Here is a 21,281-nt window from a genome sequence, read left to right on the forward strand (position 1 = left end):
AGGTCTCTGGGGTCTGTATTATAAGGGCACTAACCTCATTCATGAGGGCTGCACCCTCATGACTGAATCACCTCCCAAAGGCCCCACCTCCCAATACCATCACTTTGGGGATTAGGTTTTCAACATATGATTCTGGGGGGCACACAAACATTCACACCGTAGCAGGGGTTAAAAGCCCTCATTTTAGTGGCTGACAAATGGAGATCTGAATCCCAATTCCACAGTGTATTAGCGGGCCCCAGGTCACATAACCACTCTGAGTCTTGACTTCCTTATCTGTAAAATGGGAATAATTAGAATACCTCCCTCAGAGGTCTGCTGTAAGAAGTAAATGAGATAATATCTGCTTAAAAACACTCTGCCCGGGCCTGGCACACAGTAGTAGCTGTTCCTCATAATAGCACTTTCATCCTTGATGTGTGGGAAAAGTAACATCAGCAGGATGGACAAGAGCTTGCAGGCCTCAGCACAGTGCTTTTGCTGGGTAACCGGCAGAGTTACCCAGCAAAACTGGGCAGACTGGGACCCAGTGAATTGCGGCAAAATGCACCATACGCCATCAATATTTATCCCACTGGTTTCCATTTATTGAGCAGTACATCATTAGAATATCCCAGGGCTCTTGACAATAAAATCAATAAGACGGTTCAGCCATGGGCTGTGGTTTAATAACTCCAGACTTGAATGAGGGGGAAAAAAAAAATCAGTGAGCAGGAAAGTTTCCTGAGTGCTTGATCAGGAATGGAGGGAGACATTTCTCAGAGCGGGAGAAAAATAATGAGCGAGACAGCCTTGGGTCTCCAGCGGAACAGGAGGCCGTGAGCGTGAGAGGTGGCACCCAGAGAGTATCTGGGTAAAACTCTTTCCACCTTGAGAGATGCAGGTTTTAAGAGGAGGTTGAAAGGAAAAGAAGGTACAAAATGTGGTCCTCAACCCTGACTGCATGTTGGATCACTTGGGGAGCTTTAAAAACTTGCCAATACTGGCACCCACCAAAGTAATTAAGTTATTATTTCTTGGGGTGGGACCCAGGCATGGGTTTTGCTTTTTGTTTTGTTCTCTTACCACGTTCAGGTCATTCTAATGGGCAGAGGTGAGCCTCACTAGCCTGGGCCAGTGGATTCGAACTTCAGCTTGCCTGAGAATCCCCTGGAGGGCTTGTTAAAACACAGATTGCTGGTCCCCACCCCAGAGTTTCTGATTCACAAGGAGTGGGTTAGGGCCTGAGATTCTGCCCTTCTAGCAAGACCCCAGATGATGCTGTTGCTGTGGACCAGAGACCACCTTTTGAAAACTTCTGTTCTAGAGCAATGCTTTCCACCGAGAGTGAGTTTGCCCCTCCTCCCAGGGGACACTTGTCAATGAATGGAGACATTTTTGCTTTTTCACAAATGGGAGGATACTGTTGGTATCTAGTGACTAAAGACCAGAGATGTGACTTAAACGTCTTACAGTGCATAGGACGGCGCTCATCTCCCACAGCAAAGAATTATCTGGTACCAAATATCAATCATGCCCAGACTGCAGAACCCCATTCTAAAGTAGACAGTGGTTTAGAAGCCATTCAGGGAATATGATGCTTTGGGTCCAGATGAGCTTGGCAGTGGGAGCCTGAGTGGAGACAGAGATGCCCAGATTCTTGCTAGGAGCATGCATGGAGCATAGTATCTGAAGTCAGGTCAGTTTGTTTCTGTTTCTTCATCTCTTCTTCACCTCCTAGCTCTGTGACCTTGGGTGAGTTCCTCACCCTCTCTGAGCCTGGGCCAATTATCTGTAAATGGGGATAATTTCTATATGCAGCATTGCTATGAGAGGTAAGAAGTCTGTGCAAAAAACTTTATAAATATTAAATGCTCAACATATGGGAGTGCAAGTCAAAAGGACAGTGTTTCTCAGCAGACCCCTGTGTCTGTCTGTCTGTCTCTCTCTCTCTGTGTGGCAGGAAGGTGGTCTCCCAGTGGCTACTCCAGAAAACTCCCAACGAAACCCTCCTGGGCCCCTGAAACCTGGAAAGCAAATGTTATCTGGACCTACAAGTCCTTCCATGAAATACCAGGCTGCTTGGGCATCAGTCTGTACCTGGCCTTCACCTGCCCTCATTTGTTTAGCAAACTCAGCACATCCTAGTTGGAAAGCAAGTTTGTGGAGTCTAATTAATATTCTCCAAGCTTCCTTCACACTCTCTCACCTTCACGATTTTGCCAAATCCCTATTTGCCATTATGCCCTATTATTTGCATAATGTTTTCATTGCAGTAGACTCACTTTCATCTTTACTTAAGTCAATTGTATTTTGAAAGTCATTTTGCATCACTGCCAGAAGTGGAGATCTCTCTCTCCCTTGCCATAGAGACAGCAACCATGCAAATGAATCGGTGAAATCACAACAGTGGTCTTCAGTGCCCGTAGTTACTTCTCTTTTCTGCCAGAGACACCAGTACTGTGGGCAGATCTCCCCTTGTTGGGAGAGGAAGTTCAGTCCCCTTGCTGTTGAGGAAATGTTTGCATTGATCTGAGACTCCCTTGGTGGGCTGGCTAATCAGAAAGGCTGGATGAGAATTGAAGAGGGAATCCCTTTCCCATTCTCACTTAGTGCCATTTGATGTCCTGTGTGTGGGCTATGTAAATCTTCCCTTGGGAAGAACACCAGCTCTGAAGTCCTCATGGTCAGGTCCTGCCCCCACCCCACCCCCACCCCGCCCAGCTGTGTGAACAATTACAAGTTTCACTGCATTGGGCAAGGGTTCCAGAGTCACCCCACATGGGCTCAACAGCTGGCTTCTCCATTGTCGAGCTGCATGACCATATTTTGCCTGTGTGATAGCTTTGCGTCCTTACAGCATCCCTTGGAGGTGAGCACGCTTTGACAGATGAGGAAACAAAGGCACACAGCAGCCAAATGACCTGTGAGTAAGTGGTGGGTTCAGGATACAGACCCAGGCTGAGCCCCTACATGGGATGGCTGAGTTCAGTAGTGCAGGATGGGTTCCTCGAAAAATAACTTAATAAAAATTAAGTTACCATATGATCCAGCAATTCCACTTCTGGGTATATACCCAAAAGAATGGAAAGCAGGGTCTCAAAGGGATATCTGAACACCTATGTTCATAGCAGCTTTATTCACAAGAGCCAAAAGTTGGAAGCAACCCGGCTGTTCACTGACAGATGAATGGATAAACAAAATGTGGTACATACACACAGTGGAATATCACTCAGCCTTAAAAAGGAAGGAAATTCTGCCACATGCTACAACATTTTGCTACATGAAAGAAGCCAGTTGCAAAAAGAACAAATATTATATGATTCCACTTATGTGAGCACCTAGAGGAGTCATAGAGACAGGAGTAGAATACTGGGTGCCAGGGGCTGGGGGAGGGGAATGGGAGTTAGTGTTTAATGGGTATAGAGTTTCAGTTTTGCAAGACGAAAAGGTTGGTGGTGACGGTTGCACGACCATGTGAAGGTACTTAACACTACTGAACTGTATGCTCAAAAATGATTAAAAAGGTAAATTTTATGTCATGTGTATTTTACCACAGTTTTTTTTTTAAAAAGAAGAAATTCAGGATTCTTGGAGGGCCTGTGGGAGGGTGGTGCAAGGAAGGGATGGGGGAGGGGGTCAGGGATGGCTTGGCAGAGAAAGGGTCATTTCTCCTGAGCCCCGAAGCGTGTGGCCTGGCCAGCTTTATCCTTGGACTTGCTCCCTCAGTTCCCCTCTTCCGACTCCACCATCCCTGCTTAGTATCTCCTCCCCTCACTTCCCATCAGGTCAGGTGGGAGGTGACATGACCACAGGAGTCAGAGCAGCAGCCCTGATGTTAGAGACATGACCAGGCACTTGCCCGGCTCCTCCCAGGGAGGCCTGGGGCTCCTGAACAGGGAAGAGCGGGGTCCAGCCCTCAGCCAGTTCACATGAGCGGAGACCGTCCCATGCAACTCGGCCCTGAGGCTTCCACTTCGGCCCCCTGGGCGCTGAACGTGGACGGAGCTGTCCGGCTTAATCCATCAGCCCGAATCGTTCATTCTCTGAGGGCCTCTCCCCTGAGCCGGCAGGGGCGGGGGCGTAGGTGATGGGGATGGCATGCTAGGAGAGATGAAACCTTGGCCTCGGCTCATGAGGAACTGCCAGCTATCAAGAAAGCCCACCTGATGTGGTATATACCAGCGAGTATCACTCAGCCTCGAGAGAGAAGGAAACCCTGCCATTGCGACAACATGGATGGAACTTGAGGACATGATGCTAAGTGACATAAGCCAGAGAAAGACGAACACTGTGATATCACTTATATGTGGACTTAAAAAAAGTGAGACTTTTGGAAACAGGGAGTAGAGAAATGGTCACCAGGGGCTGGGGCGTGGAGGAAAGAGGAGAGGTTGGCAAAGGATACAAACTCTCAGCAATAAGATGAATAAGGTCTGAGGATCTAATGTGACTGTATCATGGTGACCATAGCTGATAGCGCTGTGTTGTACAATTGAAATTTGCTGAGAGAGTAGAACTTAAATGTTCTCACCCCCAAAATACATAATAAACAAACGAATAAGTGAGGTGGTGGATGTGCTAACTCACTAGATGGGGAGAATCATTTCACAACGTGTAGTATATCAGATCCCCCAATGTACAACTTGAATTATCTTACAACTTTATATGTCAATTATACCTCAATAATAATAAATTATACCTCAATAAACCTGAAAAAGGGAGGGAGGGAGGAAGAAACTAAGTGAATTACCAAAACCCAACCCTGTCTCAAGGGAGGACAGTTTTCTATTCAGTGATGCTAACTCCATGATTGGGCTAGAATCCCAGACTATGGGAATGTTATCTACTCATCTGCTAGAATAAAGCATGAGTTTGTCTCTGAGCCGACACTCTACAGAGAGGGTAACTCATCAGTTACTCAGGGCCTCTCAGCCTCAGAGTCCTCCATGGTGAGATGGGGATAATAATCACGGTGCCTGCCTCGTAGGCCTTAGGAAAATTAAGTAATGAAATCATGTATGCATAGTGCTTAGGGCTCAGTATGCCTCAGGCATCATTATTTTTCTAGAAGAGTCTTCAGGACCAAGGAAGGGAAATGACTCGCCTAGGACCCCACGGCTGATTCACAGCAGAAGCAGGGTTTGGACCCAGACTTGTGGCCCTTGGTGTGCTGCCCAGTGAGAGAAAGGCCCTTCGGCCCAAGTCTGACAAAGAACCTGGAGCCTGTCAGGCTTTCCCCTCCGATGACATGAACCCCACTCCGTGCGGTGTGCCTGGTGGGCAAAGGTGCCCCATCCACAAGCACGTATCACCCCACCGTCAGCAGGGCCAGGGATGGATCGCTCATCCCTCTTTATTTTTTAAAAAATTTTATTGTATTTTGGAAGAACACTTAGCACGAGCTCTACCCTCTTAGCACAGTTTTAAGTGCATAATACAATGCCGTTGGCTGCAGACACAGTGCTGTACTCAGGTTCTCTAGAGCTCGTTCCTCTGCCTTTTGCCTGAAACTTTTTGCCCATTGATGATAACTCCTCATCTCCCCAACCCTTCAGCCCCTAGCCACCATCTTTCTGCTCTTCGAGTCTATGAATTAGACCGTGTAAGATAGCTCATATGACTGGGATCACACAGGATTTGTCTTTCTGGGACTGGTCTGTTTCGCTCTGCGCATGTCCTCAGCGTTCATCCTGGTGGGAGCGCAGAACGGAGTAGCCTCAGTGGAAAACAGTATGGAGGTGCCTCGACATATTAAAAGTAGAACTACCTGTGACTAACCCAGTTTATAGAAGAAGAAGTGACAACCGGAGAGGTGTCTTTCCAAAGCCCCCGCGGTGAAGAGGCAGAGCTGGACCCAGTTCTGAGCCGCAGAGCCCGTGCCTCGCTGGCGGCAGGGAGCTGGGCCCACCCCTGATGCAAGCCCCGTTTGCACACAGCCTCGTCTCCACTGGTCTCCAAGACCCAGCCTCCCCTCTTGTTTGGAACCAAGTCAGAAAGCTCCCCCTCGCAGTAGCCGGAAGAGCCCCTTTCAGAGTATCAGTAGAATCGAGGGCTTTGCTGGTTGGAATAACTCTTCCAGTCAAGAGGCTCCTTCGTTTTGCGTTTGTTATTTAGTCATTGTTTTCAGAGGCAGACGCTGCAGAGGGAGATCCAGGGTGTGGATGTTTATTTGCAAACCGTGGGCTCTGGGGTATACACAGCCCTGGGAGACTGTGCCGCCTTGGGTAGGACGCTGGAGCCGGGCCCACTGGGTCCACCAGACTTGATCCACGTCCTTGGGGACGAACAGCCAAATAGAGTAACACTGACGGTGATGATAGCTATTCTAATGGACATGAGCGTCCACGAGAGACAGGCTCTGGTGATAACATACCCATTTTTACAGATGAGAGAACCGAAACTTAGAAAGGTGGCTTACCTGGTCCAAGGTCATGCAGACCTGCCTGACCAGAGGCCACACTCCTAATCCCCGCAGCTTAACTCTCTCCTCCCAGATCATATTCCTACAAGGTACCACAGGCGTGATCATTGCTAGCATCACGACATCTACACAACCCATTGACCCTTGCCAAGTACCTTCATCTTCGCCATCTCTTTAGGGCCCAAGGTTTACGTCGTCTTTATTTGACCAAATGATGATAAAGAGACACACAGAGCTTGGGTGGGTAACAGGCCTACGGTGGCACAGCTCTCCGTGAGTCCTTGGCCTCCACACCTGCATCACAACAATATACTTGATATGCTTCCCTACAACCCTGGGTTTTTAACATGTGTCTGAAGTCAGCTTTCCCCGCTGCCTCTGATCACTCTGATTCTTCCACCTATTTTCTGTTTTGTGCTACAGGAATCTGATTATACTGTTAAATTCATAGCTTTTTTTTAGGAGCCGGGCAGTGTTTGGGTTTCCGTCTGTAAAGACACGCATAGCTCTGACCACATGCCATTGTTTTCTGTCCTGCAGCTGGAAAAAAGTCAACTGACAGGCTTCTAGGAACAGATTTTTGTCTTTTGGAAGTGGGGACAATTAGATCGAGCATAGTGGCCATGCTAGGGCTGTGGCATCACAGACCAGCTCCGTTCCCAGCTCAGCCAGCTCCTAACTGGGATGTCTCTGAGCTCCGGCTTCCTCAGTTGTATAAGAGGAAGGTAATAACTCTTTTCTCATAGTGGTTTGGATAGAAGTAAAAAAATCATGCACAGAAATTGTTTTACACATAGTAGGCACTCAGTAAACAGTATCAGAACTAGCAGTAAGCATCACCTTTATTGTTCGGTTCCATTATAAAAGTAATCCATTTTACAAAATGCAGTTAACACGGCAAAGTGTAAAGAAGAAATGAAAACCGTCATGCCACCATCTGACCCTCTGTTAATATTTGGGTCCATGTCTTTTAAATTGTTATGGATTGCATTGTAGGACTTCTCTTTGGCTTAATATATTATAGGCAATGTTCTGTATCAACAAGTGTTACTAAGACCTTTGGGTCGACTCCTATTTTGGACCATTATACACACTATTGAGGTGGAGGCCCCAGGACCTTTGCACTTGCTATGCCAGCTGCCCAGAATCCTCCTCCATCCATGATAATTGCATGACTCACTCCCTCGGTTCACTCGTTCAGGCTTGTTCAAGTGTATCCACTTCACATCAGCCTACATTTGGCCACCATAGCCAAATAAACCCCCCCCCAAACATGCTTAAATTTTTTTCTTCATAACCTATGTCACTGTTTGCAATCGTATTCTCTATTTGCTTACTTTTTTAGTGGCTTTCTATCCCACCAGCCTAAGCAGCATTTGGGAAAGGACTCTGTTGTGTCCACTGGCAGGACCGGAACTGTGCCTGGCACAGAGGAGATGCCGCATGAGTAACTAACTGAGCAAAGAACATCCTATGCATAGAGATGGGCATATTTGCCTCCTGCCCCCAGGGTAGGTTTTTCGGCACGGAGTTACGGGGCCCAGGGGGCTGCGTGTGTAACACTGCACGCTGTCGCCACACCACAGCCAGCTGTACCAGCAGGGGGGGAGGGAGCCCATCCCCAGTTCCCGCCCCGCCGGGAATCTCACCACAACCACTGGCGATCCCACTCCTGGTGCAGGAGGCCGGGTGCTTTTCAGGAGCACAGTCCCAGAAACGGTGGCCCGGGTGGGGGAGGCCCACCCCCAGGGGGGGCCCCTCTGCCTGGTCTACGGGGTGTTTTCTTGTCCCCTCCCGCGACCCTGTGTCTGAGCAGCTTGCCGGAAAGGGCGATGCAGGAGCCGGGGGTGTGGAGCAACTATAGGAAGCTGGCAAAGGGCGCCATGAACCTCGGCCCCTTTGAACAGTGCCCCACCCTGCTGCAACTCGGGGCAGAGAACTCGCACATTCCCTCTCCTGTGTATTCGATAAAACCCCTCAGGGTCCAACCATGTGCCAGATGGGGAGCCAGCCCGAGACTGTCCCACCAATGTGATGGGTCCTCGGCAAGGCGCTTCGCCCCCCTGAGCCTCACCTTCTTCCTCTACCTCTGGGCTCATACGCGGACAGGGCTGGTCAGGGCACAGGCGAGGGGCAGGTGTGTAAAGGATGGAGGTAGACTGGGGGGCAGGGGGAGAGGAGCAGGCAGCGTCTCAGGCCTGGAGGCATTGTTTGACTCTGAGATTCTGGAACTTTCGTTGGCCTTTGCTTTTAAGGATAGCTGCAGTGCTCTGAGGTCGAGTGCATCCAGCTTTTGCAGCGTGGCTCCCCTCCTTCCCTCTGCCTGAGCTGTCTCAGTGTGTGTGTCTGGTTATGTGTGTTTGTCTCCATTTATGTCCGTGTGTCTGTCTTTCCCCGCGTTTCCGTGTGGGTCTCTCTACATGCGTGGTCCCCCGTATGTGTGGGAGGGGAAGGTCCTCCTGTCTGTTTGCAGGTCTCTCTCTGCGTTTCTCTCGATGTGTGTGGCCTCTCTGTATCCCTCCCCTGATCCCCACCTCTCATCCCCATCTCCATCTCTCTGTCTCCTTTCTGTAGATATTTTTTGTCTTTCTCACCCACCCTTATCCCCAAAATAGCTGTGCTCCAGAAGAACTCTAGGTTTCTGTTCCCCCGTGTCTTTACTGCTCCCCAGACCGACCGTCTGACCCAAGGATGGCTTTATGCTATTCACGCCCGGGAGCCTCTGCTGCTGGTGTGGCAGTGTATCCATGTCTGCGTCTGTCTGTCTGTGAATCTGCTCTGCTTTCTAAAAACCCTAGAGAGAAGTTACAAAAGGCGTTTCTCGTCGTCAACACCCAAGTCCCCTTAGACACCAGCGGCCTTCACTCCCCGTACTGCTCTCCAGTGCAGCAGAGCGGGGGTGGCAGGAGCGGGGCTGGATTGGGGCCCCTGCTCCCGCCTGTGCGCACTCGCTGTGTGACCCGGGAAAACGTGCTGACCTCTCTGAGTCTCGAGTATGACATAGAATTCCTCCTGGAGCTAAGTAATGACCCACACAGAGCCCCCAGGACCGGCACTCAGATGACGTCAGCTCCTCTGGACCAGAGCAGCCCGTCTTCTCCAGAATGCATTCATTCACTCACTCATTCAACAGCATGGCAAGAGACATCCAGGGCTGGAGAGCGTGGCTGTTCCCAAAGGCCTCATAAAGCTCACTTGCTGGGAACTCCAGATCATTGTTACCCAGAGGCCTTGGGGCAGGGGTGAGCAGTATTATCTGAGTGCCACCGGGAACTCCTACAGAGTGGACTTCCTATGAAGCATCGTATCCACGTTTAAACCTTTGAAAAATCACCCAGTGAAATCCAGGTAGAAAAAAGTGACACAAGTAGCCATTGTGTTTTTGGTTTGTTTTGTTTTGTTTTTTGCGGTACGCGGGCCTCTCGCTGTTGTGGCCTCTCCCGTTGCGGAGCACAGGCTCCAGACGCACAGGCTCAGCGGCCATGGCTCACGGGCCCAGCCGCTCCGCGGCATGTGGGATCTTCCCGGACCGGGGCACGAACCCGTGTCCCCCGCATCAGCAGGCGGACTCTCAACCACTGCGCCACCAGGGAAGCCCAGTAGCCATTGTTCTTAAGCATCCCTCCCTTTGTTTGATAAGGAGTCTCCAAGGGAGGCGGAGAGAGGTTACAGCCAGCCCTGTGATAATTACGCTGCCTGTGGGCTGTGGTTGTGGGAAAGAGAATGTAAGCTTTTCTCGTATGTCATTATCTTTTTACTTTGGATTCTCACATTCCTTAATCCATTCATAATCCATTTGTGAAAACAGCCTCGCATCCCATGTGCCTTTGTGCTCAAGACTGTGTCCAGGACTGGCAAGTAGGAGGGTTTAAGGATTCTGGGTGGTTGGTTGGATGGATGGATGGATGGATGAATAGGTTGTTGTGTGAGTGTTTAAAGGGACGTGATCCTTCCAGGCACACCTCTCGTACGACCACCAGGAAGGCCCAGTGTATTTGCAGGTGGTTTGGAGAGAAGATTAGAGGGTGGTTAGGATAACCCTCTGCTTGCTCCCCAGTTTGTCTTCAACCAGAGCCAAGATGTTAATTATCCCCAGGATCGCAGCTACTGATTGAACAGTCAAGGAGGCAAAGATGGTGGGGTATCAGGAGAGCGCGGGGAAGTGGGCTCCGGAGCTTTGGGCTAAACTCTCTGCGGTCTCCTCTGTCCCTGCGGGCAGATTGTTCACTCCTCCCCCACCCTCCAAGAGCACACTTCCATCATAAAACAATTGAGCATTGTCTTCTGTTTTTCCCACTTGTCTGAGAGCTCCTCAAAGGCAAGGATTTTTTCCCTCAATTTTAATTTTCTAGTACCTAGCACAGTATGTGGCATGTAGTATAGGCTAAGTTAATGTTGCGAGGATCGGTGAGTTGATCGTTAGATGTTTGGAAGAGTGGATGCATGGATGATTTGCTTGGAGGAGGATGGGTGAGTGGATGAATGGATGGTTGGGTTTTTTGGAGGGAGGTGATAGGTCATTGAATGCTTTGCTAGGTGGGTAGTTAAATGGTTTGTTGGATGGGTGGTTGAATTTGGACGGATGGATGGATGGATGGATGGGTGGATGGAGGGTGGATGAAAAGATGTAAGCTTATTGGCCACCTAGAGTCAGCCTCCCACATGATACAGGAATCCACCTTGCAATGCCTCTGACTTCCTCAAGTACGTGCCAATCTACCTGCAATAACTAATTTACAAGATATTTCATTAACTAAGCAGAATTGTTATAAACATTTCCAAATTCTGGGTATGGTAATGTAGTGTATATTAGTGGTTAAGCACATAGGCTTTGGGAACGGACCTGGGTTTGAATCTCAGCGTAACTTAATTAAAGCAGTGTGACCTTGAACAAATAAATCGCTTGGCCTCGCTAAGCTGTGGTTTCCTCATTTGCAAAACGGAGATACTGGCCCTACCTTTCAGGGTTGCTGTAAGGATTAAATGAAATAATTAATGGTAAGGACTGCTGAATGCTCAAGAAGAGGTACTGTAATCGTTATGGTACCAAAATGTACCCACCTGTAACTTTCATTTTCACCAGAAACCAGATGTGTGCTAGATATTCGTACAGTGTCATGTGTCCAATGACACTCTGGTCCAGTCCCTCGTCTTTTGGCGTTTATGTTCTAGTAGGGGGTTCAGACAATAAACAAGGAAACAATTTCAGGTGGTGTTAAATGCTGTGCAGAAAATCGCAACAGGTCGAGGTGAAAGAGAGTGATGTGGTTGGTGGGGGCCGGGTGGCCTTATTGTGACCTGTGAACTAGTGACACGAAGATGTAGCCATACGAAGATCTAGGGAGAGTGTGTCCCAGGTGTCAGGAATGGCCAGTGGAAAGGTCCCAAGGCAGAGACGAGCTTGCTCAAGGAAAAGATAAAAGGCCAGGGGGCGAGGTAGATGGTAGGGGCGATCAAGGCCCCGGGGTGTGCAGTCATATCTGCGGGAAGCAGGTCCCGCAGGCCATGGACACGATACACGCTAATCTCATTCCGTCCTCTGGGACAACATACAAGGAGCCTCGCTCATTTGGTGGCCATTCAGCTTCCCAGTGGCAGCTGACAGGCTCCCAATCTCCTGACCTCCAGGCTAAACAGTCCTAGTTCTCAGCTTTCCCAGTTGACAGTCGGAGACACCTGCAGCTGCTACCCTGACAAGGTTCTGAGTCCCACAAACCTAGAACCCACAAGAAATCAGGTTAGACCCAAAGGAAATTCGGCTCAGGAAAACCAGGATATTTCTAGCTGGGCCTGTAATGAACTGAACCAGTAAGCTGTGTTCCTCCCTGAAACCTTGCCCCTGGAGCACTTGCAAGGGAAGAAAAGGAGAAAAGGTGTCTTTGAGGCTGCTTCCAGGAGAAAAGATGTCTGGAATCATTTATCCAGGAGCCTCTGGTACAGGTTCTGGGCTTTCAAAGAAAAAGAAGCTCTGACCGCGGCTGATCTCCACCCGGGCTGATCCAGGGGCCCAGGTGGGTTCATGAGGACCTAGACCCCCTCCATCGCTCAGCAGTGCTTCCCTCTGCGTTGGCTTTCCTCTCCACGTGGGGACCAGAGGGCTCTGAGCATCTGCCAGTTTCATGGATTGCAAACGTCTCTCATCTAGTAGTTCCAACGAAAGTCCAGAATTCTGTCTTCTTAGCTGAACAGCTTGGTTAGGGCTGAACCATACCTACTGTGGCCAGAGAGAGGCGGTGTCCTGATTAACCAAGCTTCATCCCTGTGACCACCCCTGAAATCGACAATGGAGAGAGACCCTCTCCTTCCACACAGACTGAGAATTGAGGAGGGGGATGATGCCCCCCCAAATATCAGATGATGAATTTCCCATTATGCAAGATGGATAACTTCTAGGGATCTGCTGCACAACATTGTGCTTATAGTCCACAGTACTATCCTGTCCACTTAAAAATGTGTTAAGAGGGTAGATCTCATGTTAATCTGTTCTTCTACAATTTTTTTAAAACGGATGCTCTTAGGAGGAGAAGGGAGAGTGTATTCTGGACAGGCAAAAACAGCATGTGTATCTTGCGTTTCCCAACTTGAAATTAACTGCTCCTTCCTCTGTGATTCAGAAATACACCTCTTACATCTCTCATCTCCTCCTGCCTTGTTCAGTAGTTTAATATGTGTACACATGTCTCCGTCCGTTCTTTTCAGCTTCCTGGGGATGGAAACCGTATCTTCAGGTCCTCAGGGTTTCTCCTCCTGTTGTACCAGGACAGCGTAAGGGTCCAGGACTTGCTTGGTTAAGTTGAATCAGGTTTCAGGGCCCAATATGACTACTTTGCCCCTCAAATAGTTTCCGGGGAGAAGCATCAGAGAAACGCCCCCCGAGGACGACCGAGCTCACCCCACCTCTGTGGTTTCTCGGGTTTCCCCAGGCAAAGCCAACAAGAACATTCAGTGGGATGAGGATTCGGTGGAGTATATGCTGGCCAACCGGGTCAGAATCGCCTTTGTCCTGGTGGTCCACGGCCGCGCCTCTCGGCAGCTGCAGCGCATGTTCAAGGCCATCTACCACAGAGACCACTTCTACTACATCCACGTGGACAAGGTGAGGACCGCCCTTTCTCTGCAGGCCTGTCTGCCTCTCTCCAAGCTGACCTCCCTGCTTCCCCCCAGAGCATTTGGTCTTGAAGTGCCGTGTGTGTGTGTGTGTGTGTGTGTGTGTGTGTGTGTGTGTGTGTGTGTGTGTGTGTGTGTGTGTGTGTGTGTGTGTGTGTGTGTGTGTGTGTGTGTGTGTGTGTGTGTGTGTGTGTGTGTGTGTGTGTGTGTGTGTTGGTCTCAAAGTTCCCAGCTGTGACTTTAGACTTTCTCCATAAACATTGTCATTCGTACCTCTTTCCCTCACTGTCCCACTGCCCGATGCAGTGCCTGTCGCTCTGTGAAGATAACTAACACAGGGGTGGGCACACTGTTTCTGTCAGTGGCCAGAGAGCAAGTACTTCAGGCTTTGTGGGCCATACGCTGTGTCGCAGCTACTCAGCTCTGTCATTGTAGCATGAAAGCAGCCATAAAAAACATACGTAAATGGACGTGTGTGACTGTGTTTCAATAAAACTTTACAAAAAACCTGCAGCCAGCTTGCTGACCCCTGAGCATCTTGTTCCAGAGGTTTCTGTCGGTCTGCTGACGTGAAATGACTATGTCTTTGGTCAAGAAAGGCAAAGGGGATGCCTATCCAAAAAGCTTGCTTCTTGCAGGCCTGAGAGGGTAATGGAGAAATGCCACCTCTTGAAATACTCATCAGGTCTAGATGCAGCTATATTTCTTAGCTTGTTAATCTCAGACCATATGTATCCATCTTGTAGAAAAATGCAGACTCCCAGGCACCCGTCTACACCTAGTGAACCGGTGGCTTAGAGGCAGGGCCAGGGAATCTGCATTTCAGATAGCTAAAGTAATATTTTAAAAATAACGAAGTTCAAATAGCAATGCAGAAAGACACCCTAGGCCTGATTCAGTTACTTGGCAAAGTTCAAAAGCCCTGTCAACTAGAAGGGAAGGGACAGAGAGGGGGCAAGGGACAGGTCTTGGTGTTTTCTGCGCTGCTGAATGTCACCCTTTCTCTCCTGGGAAAAGCGCTCTAATTACCTGCATCGCCAAGTGCTCCAGTTCGCCAGGCAGTACAGCAACGTCCGCGTCACCCCCTGGAGGATGGCCACCATCTGGGGGGGAGCCAGCCTGCTGTCCACGTACCTGCAGAGCATGCGGGACCTCCTGGAGATGACCGACTGGCCCTGGGACTTCTTCATCAACCTCAGCGCGGCTGACTACCCCATCAGGTAAGGCGGCCCGGCCCCAGGCCAGCCTGCTCTGGAGTCCTGCTTCCCCTGTCACAGCTGGGAAGCCAGAGGCAGAAGCAGCCTGCCTCCTGTCTGGAGAAGCCTTTGTGCCTCTGTGAGACGCTTATGCACTGTCTCCATGAGATCTCTCTGCACAGGGTCCACCCTGAGCCTGAGAATCATGTGAGCATTCGCTCATTCATCCACTCGTTCAACGGAGATTTCTTAAGTACATGGTTTTTCCAGCTCTGTTTGAGAACACACTGCAAAGGCCAAAGCCTTTGCAGTGGGGGAGACAGACAGCACATAAAATAAGTAAAATGGTACATCAGAAAAATAAGGCAGAGAGCAGCAAGATGAGGGTGGCCAGGAACGTCCTTCCCGAGAAGAATGGAAGACGCCGCTTGAGCCACCCAGACAGGGAGAGTGGTCCAGGAGGAGGGCGGAGCTTTTGCTGAGCCCTGTGGATGCCTGGTGTGTTCCAGGAGCAACAGGGCTCAGGGTGGCTGGAACAGAGTAAGTGAGGGGAAAGTGGTAAGAGACAGAAGCCAGAGAGAAAATTGAGGCGAGATCATGGAGGTTCTAGAATTTGGCCATTACTCAAAGAAAGATGGGAATCGCTGGCATGTTTGGGGCAGAAGAGGGTCAAGGTCTGACTTACGTGTTAATCTGAAAGGGACAAAATGGAAGAAGGAGGAGTGCTGTGACGGCTCGGGCAGAATCACAGACAGGCGTCTCCGGGCTGTTGGAGGCCCGTGGTGTGTTCACCTGGCTCCTCTCAGATTTTAACACATGAGTTGATTGCCCACATTTTAAAACCGGGAGATTGCAACTGAAACTCCAGATTTCTAGCTTCTCTTGAAGCCCTCCCACTGAACCTGCAGGCTGCTTGGCCACAATTGTGGGCAGCTGGCGGAACAGCCAGCAGCCCCTAGGCAGAGGGAAACTCAGATGCCACCAGGAAGGCCTGTCCCTTTGCACGAACGTTGGTCTACTCTTTAAAAGAGACGTAAGCAAAGAAAACCCCTGGAGATCTGTAGAGGGGTAAAAAGGCAAGAAAATGAACTATATTTCCGATCAAGAAGGCAGCTCTTTGCTTGACTGTGTCTTCCATCTTGATTTTTTTTTTTTTTTTTGTGGTACGCGGGCCTCTCACTGTTGTGGCCTCTCCCGTTGCGGAGCACAGGCTCCGGACGCGCAGGCTCAGCGGCCATGGCTCACGGGCCTAACCGCTCCACAGCATGTGGGATCTTCCCGGACCGGGGCACGAACCCGTGTCCCCTGCATTGGCAGGTGGACTCTCAACCACTGTGCCACCAGGGAAGCCCCCATCTTGATTTTTGACAAGGCTGAAAAGGAGAGGTGAACAGGGTGAAGGGGAGAGGGCCTTCCTTCCTCTCCTGGCACTGGGTATAGCATTCCCAGAAGAGCTAGATAAAAGTTTTTGTCATTGTTGTTTAATATTCCTTTATCCGGGCAATTTTCAAACATGCACAAGAATATGAGACTAGTATAGTGACCCCCACGGCACCCAGTTTCAACTGTAATCAATTCACCTTGTATCTATACAAGTACAGACTTTCATCCTCTTCCACCAACGCTTGGTGAAGCATTTCCAAGACGTCATATAATTGTATCTGTAAATATTTCAGTAAACATATCTAAAAGGTAAAGTCTCTCTTGGAATTTAACATCAATTTGATTATCACACCCAAAATATTAAGTCATTCTTAATGCCGTCAAATGTGGAGATCACATATTCCCAGGAGTTTGGGTTTTGAATCAAGATCCGTATAAGATAGGCATGGAGGGAAGACCTCTCTTTAAAACTAGCAATGGCTTCTGTCTCCTTTCCTGTGCCCCTTTCAGTCCTGGGCTTGGTGGCATCCCATCATCTGCTGGGAGAATCTGGACCTTGGAGGATTGGTTAGTTTACGTAGGATACTCCTGGCACTCTTTGAACCTGAGGAAAATGATGGGGATTAGAAAGATACCAGTTTTCTTTTATTCATAGGGTGGCAGGAATACAAGGGGGTGATTATGAAGTATCTCTGGCAGACTTTTACTTACTTACTTATTCATTCATTCAAACATTCATTCCACAAACATTTATTAAGCAACTACTATGTTGAGTACTACAAGCACTCCTTGGGCATTCAGTGGAGCATGGATCCTAGCTGGGAGGATAGAATTAGATAATCATGCAAGCGACACATCATAGGAGGTGTGAACAGACTGTAAAGAAAGGAAGATGGTGTGAGTGGAGGAGGGGCATAACCAGGGGCTCAGAATGGCAGCAGTTTTGAGCTGAGACCTGAAGGATAAGAAGGGATCGGCAGACAAATGGAAAACAGGAAGATCCTTCTAGACGAGGATTTCCCAACCTAGACACGAGTGACATCAGGCTGGATCATTCTGTGTACTGGGGGCTGCCCTGCTCACTGCTGGCGTTTGGCAGTACCCCTGGCCTCTACCCACTAGATGCCAGCAGTGGGCCCCGCCCCCAATCACTTGTGACAAGCACAGACATCTCCAGATGTTGTTCCCAGAGGAGCAAAATCGCCTCCAACTGAGAACCGTCTGAACAGCCTGGACTCGGGTCAGAGATGAACTAGTTGCCGTTGAGAAATTTAAACATGGCTGGAGTATAATAAACAAAACAGTGAGGAGAGGTGAGTGTAGAGAAGCACAAGGCATGGGTGAGTTAGAACATTCTCCCTCCACCTTCCAAATAAGGACCGCATTCAGAAATATCCCAGCATGCTGAGTGCAGCTGCTAGCGTGGCAGGCACTCCCGTCAAGGGTCTAGGGTCTCACTCTCCCACCTCCGGACCTCCTGTGGAGGCCTCAGAGTTCACCTCAGCCTCGGTCGGGTGGTGACACTTGGCCAGAGATCTCAAGGGCAGGTGGGCCAGCCCATGGCCCTTCCCCAAAGAATCTCATCATGTCTCAGCGCTGCCCCCCAGAGGCCCTCTGTTGATTTGCAAGTTGAAGCTGTAACAGCGGCCACTTAGCCAGGTCACCTCGGCCAGGATGTCAGGATTTCTAGCCTTTCGTATGCAGGAGGATGAGTGCTCAGGCTTCCATCTGATGGCTTAAGGTTTGACTCTGAGTTCTGCCACCTTACGAGCGGGTGACCCTTGGCAAGTAAATTCAATCTTTGTGAAATCAGGTTATAACAATAGAACCGAGCAGAGTTTGGGCACTTAGAAAGCTCAGTGAATGTCAACTGTTAATTCCCATGCTGTCTCCAAGGCTGCACCTCATAATCTCCAAGAAAGATCCAGAAATCCTTTCTCAGACCGTGTGCCCCACCCATTTGGGGGTTCAGAGAAGGGAGTCGTCATTTTTTTAGCTTTAATACTTCAGTTGTCTCGACATCTCTGTCAGTCGGTGTCTCCTTTGCCCCCCACGGCCCCCATTCCCATGCGCCCCACCCCAAGCTCTTCTGGCCACTCACGTTGCCAGCCTCGTGGCCAGAGGCACTTCACGCATCAGGCACTGCTGCTTCCTCTTGCTGTTGTTTTCGTAAAATCGCCCCACACAGAAACATATGAATTTTGCAGATGAATGGTTTTATCCTGGGCAACTCTGATAAGCTTTCACTTCCCATCTGCCGCTCCATCTGTAGCTTCCAAAACCATGACTTCTCCCCTCCCAGGAAGGATGAGCAAACTTAGGAGCCTTCTCGAAGGGGCGTGAGTGCCCAAGTCAGTAGCTTCTACGAGGCTCTGAAAACCTGGGGGGATATCCAAGGGCAGAGGCCACCTATCATGGCTGTTCTGAGCTGTTTGTGACTTGACATCGCCTGCCTGGTCTGCTGCCTAGTTCTGACTGCTGGCCAGACTCATTGGTCTTCACTGGCCAGTAACCTCGATGAGACCCTGGACACAGGCAGCCTGGCTGCAGAATCTTCCACCACCAACCGGCCGTGTGAACTGGTACAATCAGCTTCAGCCTTCTGCATCTCAGCGTCAGCACCTGAAAGGGGGCACAGTATCAGTACCTACTTCATAGGGCGGTTAGGAGGATTAGAGGACATGTTGCATGTCGAGGGCTTAACACAGTGCCTGACACAGAACGTGCTCGTTAAATGCAGGCTGTTATTATTATAGTGGTGGAGTAGCGTGGACCCCATGGGCTTCACCGTCAACTGAGTTGCCTTCCTTTTTCCCTTCACTCGTGAGAAGACCAGGAAAATATTTCTTGAACATCTCTTTCAAAAGTGGGAAAATCAGAGTTAGACTTGAAGCCTAAAATGTTTCAAGAGAAGCAGGATAGAACCAACTCGTCTATGAATGGGAAGACTGTTCTCATGTTTGGAATATGCAAGCGAAGTGTGTTTAAAGAATCCAGGTCTTCCCCCTTCGCCGTTGATGTGACCGCCTGGCCCACGTAGGCTCTGGTTGGAGATGTTTACGTATCCAGCATGTGAATGCAAATGGATGCTTTCAAGCACTGAGACCCTGCTAGGTCTGGAATCCTCAAAGGACATGATGGTTTTATTCAGTATGTTCTACGTACTGAGTAAGGCTGGACACTGCGCTAGCATTCTTCGGTTAGATGGGCCACAGAAAGGGATGAAACCCTAAAGCATTGCGCCGTTGGTCTGCGTGGTTTGGGCCAGTAGCAACAGACCCCACACAGTCTGTCACTGGGCTCTGTGTCCCAGAGCAAATCAGATGCAAAGGCCGAGTGTGTCCACGGCCCCTCTGGGGCTCATATTCTGTCTGTGGTGTATGTGTGCATGTGTGGGTGCATGCATGCATGTGTGTAGGTGTGTGCGAGCATGTGGTAGGGGAAAACAGTATTTCAGTTTTTCAAGCTAAAGCCAGGATCTACTAATTCTGCCTCTTGGGGATCCACAGCAACAAGGTCTAACCTAGCGGGACCTACCATGTGGATATTTAAGCTACACTTGACCTAGACCCAAACCTCTCTCTTGACTTACCACCAGGGACCCAGAGCAGGAAGCTAAGAGGTTTTCTGCGGCTCCTCAGCAGGAAAGGCCAGCTCGTACAGACAGGAAGCAGGTGTCCTGGCTTCTTTGCAGCATCCCCAAGACCAGGGTCTCCATGGCACTGATCAAGCAAGACTAGAGCCCAGATCCAGCAGCTGCTTCCTGTGTACCTACTGTGTGCCAGGCCCCCTGCTGGGACCTTTAACACGTGTGTGTCTTAATCCTCATCCCTTAAAACATGACTTCTGGTGTGTAAAAACGTTTAAAGAGGTTAGTATTCAAACAGAACTTCTAGTGAACCTTGCAGGAAAGTTAAGCCCTTGATAATATTCGGCATGGAGCCTGGTCGCCCTGGGATCTGGGCAGAGGACTCAGGCATCTGTGCACAGTCGATCCCCTGCTTTTCATTCCTCTAGTCAGTTCAGTGATTCTCGAGTGGGTCACGGAAATCCTGTTGTTAACAGCAAATGCAACCACAGCAAATGCACTTACAACACTTAGTACATCCCCGGTGTGATTCTAAGTGCTATCCATGGTCCTGACAGCAGTTCCATGAAGTACATACATACTTTGGGGATCCCATTTTTCTGATGAAGAAACTCAGGCACAAAGATGTTAAGGAACTTGACCACAAGGATACAGCCAGTGATCTTCTTTTTAAATTGAGGCAAAATTCACTTAACATTAAATTAAGCATTTTAAAGTGCTCAATCCAGTGGCTTTTAGTACATGCACAATGCTGTGCACCCTAGAACCTCCATCTAGTTCCAAAACAATTTCATCACCCCAAGAGGAAACTCCATCCCTCCCCATTCACCTCCCCCCATGAGCCCCTGTCAATCTCTAATCTGCCTCTCTGGGTTTGCCTACTCTGTATATTTCATATCAATGAAATCGTACAGTGTGTGATGTTTTGTGCCTGGCTTCTTTCACTTAGGATAATATTTTCATGGTTTACCCACATTGTAGTATGTACCAGTATTTCATCCTTTTTTATGGCTGAATACTATTCCGTTGTGTGGCTATACCACGATTTGTTTGCCCACTCATCAGGTGGTAGAGCCGGGATTCTTAAGAGCTCTCCGAAAGCCGTGTCTTCTGGCCAGCCTGGATTGTGCCGTATGTCCTGAGGTGAGGACCTCATCAGGTTTAAGAAGGTGCAGCTCCATCACGTGGGACTCTGCACAGCATTGGTACTTAGGGACTTTTGTTGACTGATCCCTGATGATGCTGGGGGCGGGGTAGGGGTGCTGATCTGATGCACCAGCGTCCACAGAAGCCTGGTGACCTTTCCCATTCAGCCTGGCCCACCTCTGCCTAGTTCTAGCAGAAAAGCTCCCAGTGATTCCGGTTGGCTGAGGCAGATTTGAGGTTGAAGATGGAAAGATGGAGGCTTAGGGTCAGAGCTCTAAGCTTCCCTTTTTCCCTTCCTTCTTCTTTCACCATCCAAGCCCCTTCTGAAGGCAGCCTGGGGGTGTCCTGGGGAGGAAAGAGCTCAGGCCTGCCTGTGAGGCCAGCTGAAAATGGTCTCGCAGATGAGATCAGGAGACAGGGCTCCTCTGACTTCACTCAGTCATGCAACAGATAATTA

The 21,281-nt window shown here is 49.5% G+C and overlaps 1 protein-coding gene across 2 annotated transcripts in view; it reads left to right on the forward strand.

Annotated features, from left to right (window-relative positions):
* XYLT1 (xylosyltransferase 1) overlaps nucleotides 1-21,281 on the forward strand; it is a 317,259-nt gene that overhangs the window by 207,795 nt on the left and 88,183 nt on the right. For both annotated transcript variants that reach the window (XM_060122535.1, XM_060122536.1), the window contains exons 4-5: nucleotides 13,327-13,499; nucleotides 14,528-14,730. In XM_060122535.1, coding sequence (XP_059978518.1) covers nucleotides 13,327-13,499; nucleotides 14,528-14,730 — 376 coding nt within the window. The remainder of the gene's footprint in view (nucleotides 1-13,326; nucleotides 13,500-14,527; nucleotides 14,731-21,281) is intronic.

This window comes from Lagenorhynchus albirostris, chromosome 15 (genome assembly GCF_949774975.1).
Source record: "Lagenorhynchus albirostris chromosome 15, mLagAlb1.1, whole genome shotgun sequence".
Lineage (NCBI taxonomy): Eukaryota > Metazoa > Chordata > Mammalia > Artiodactyla > Delphinidae > Lagenorhynchus > Lagenorhynchus albirostris.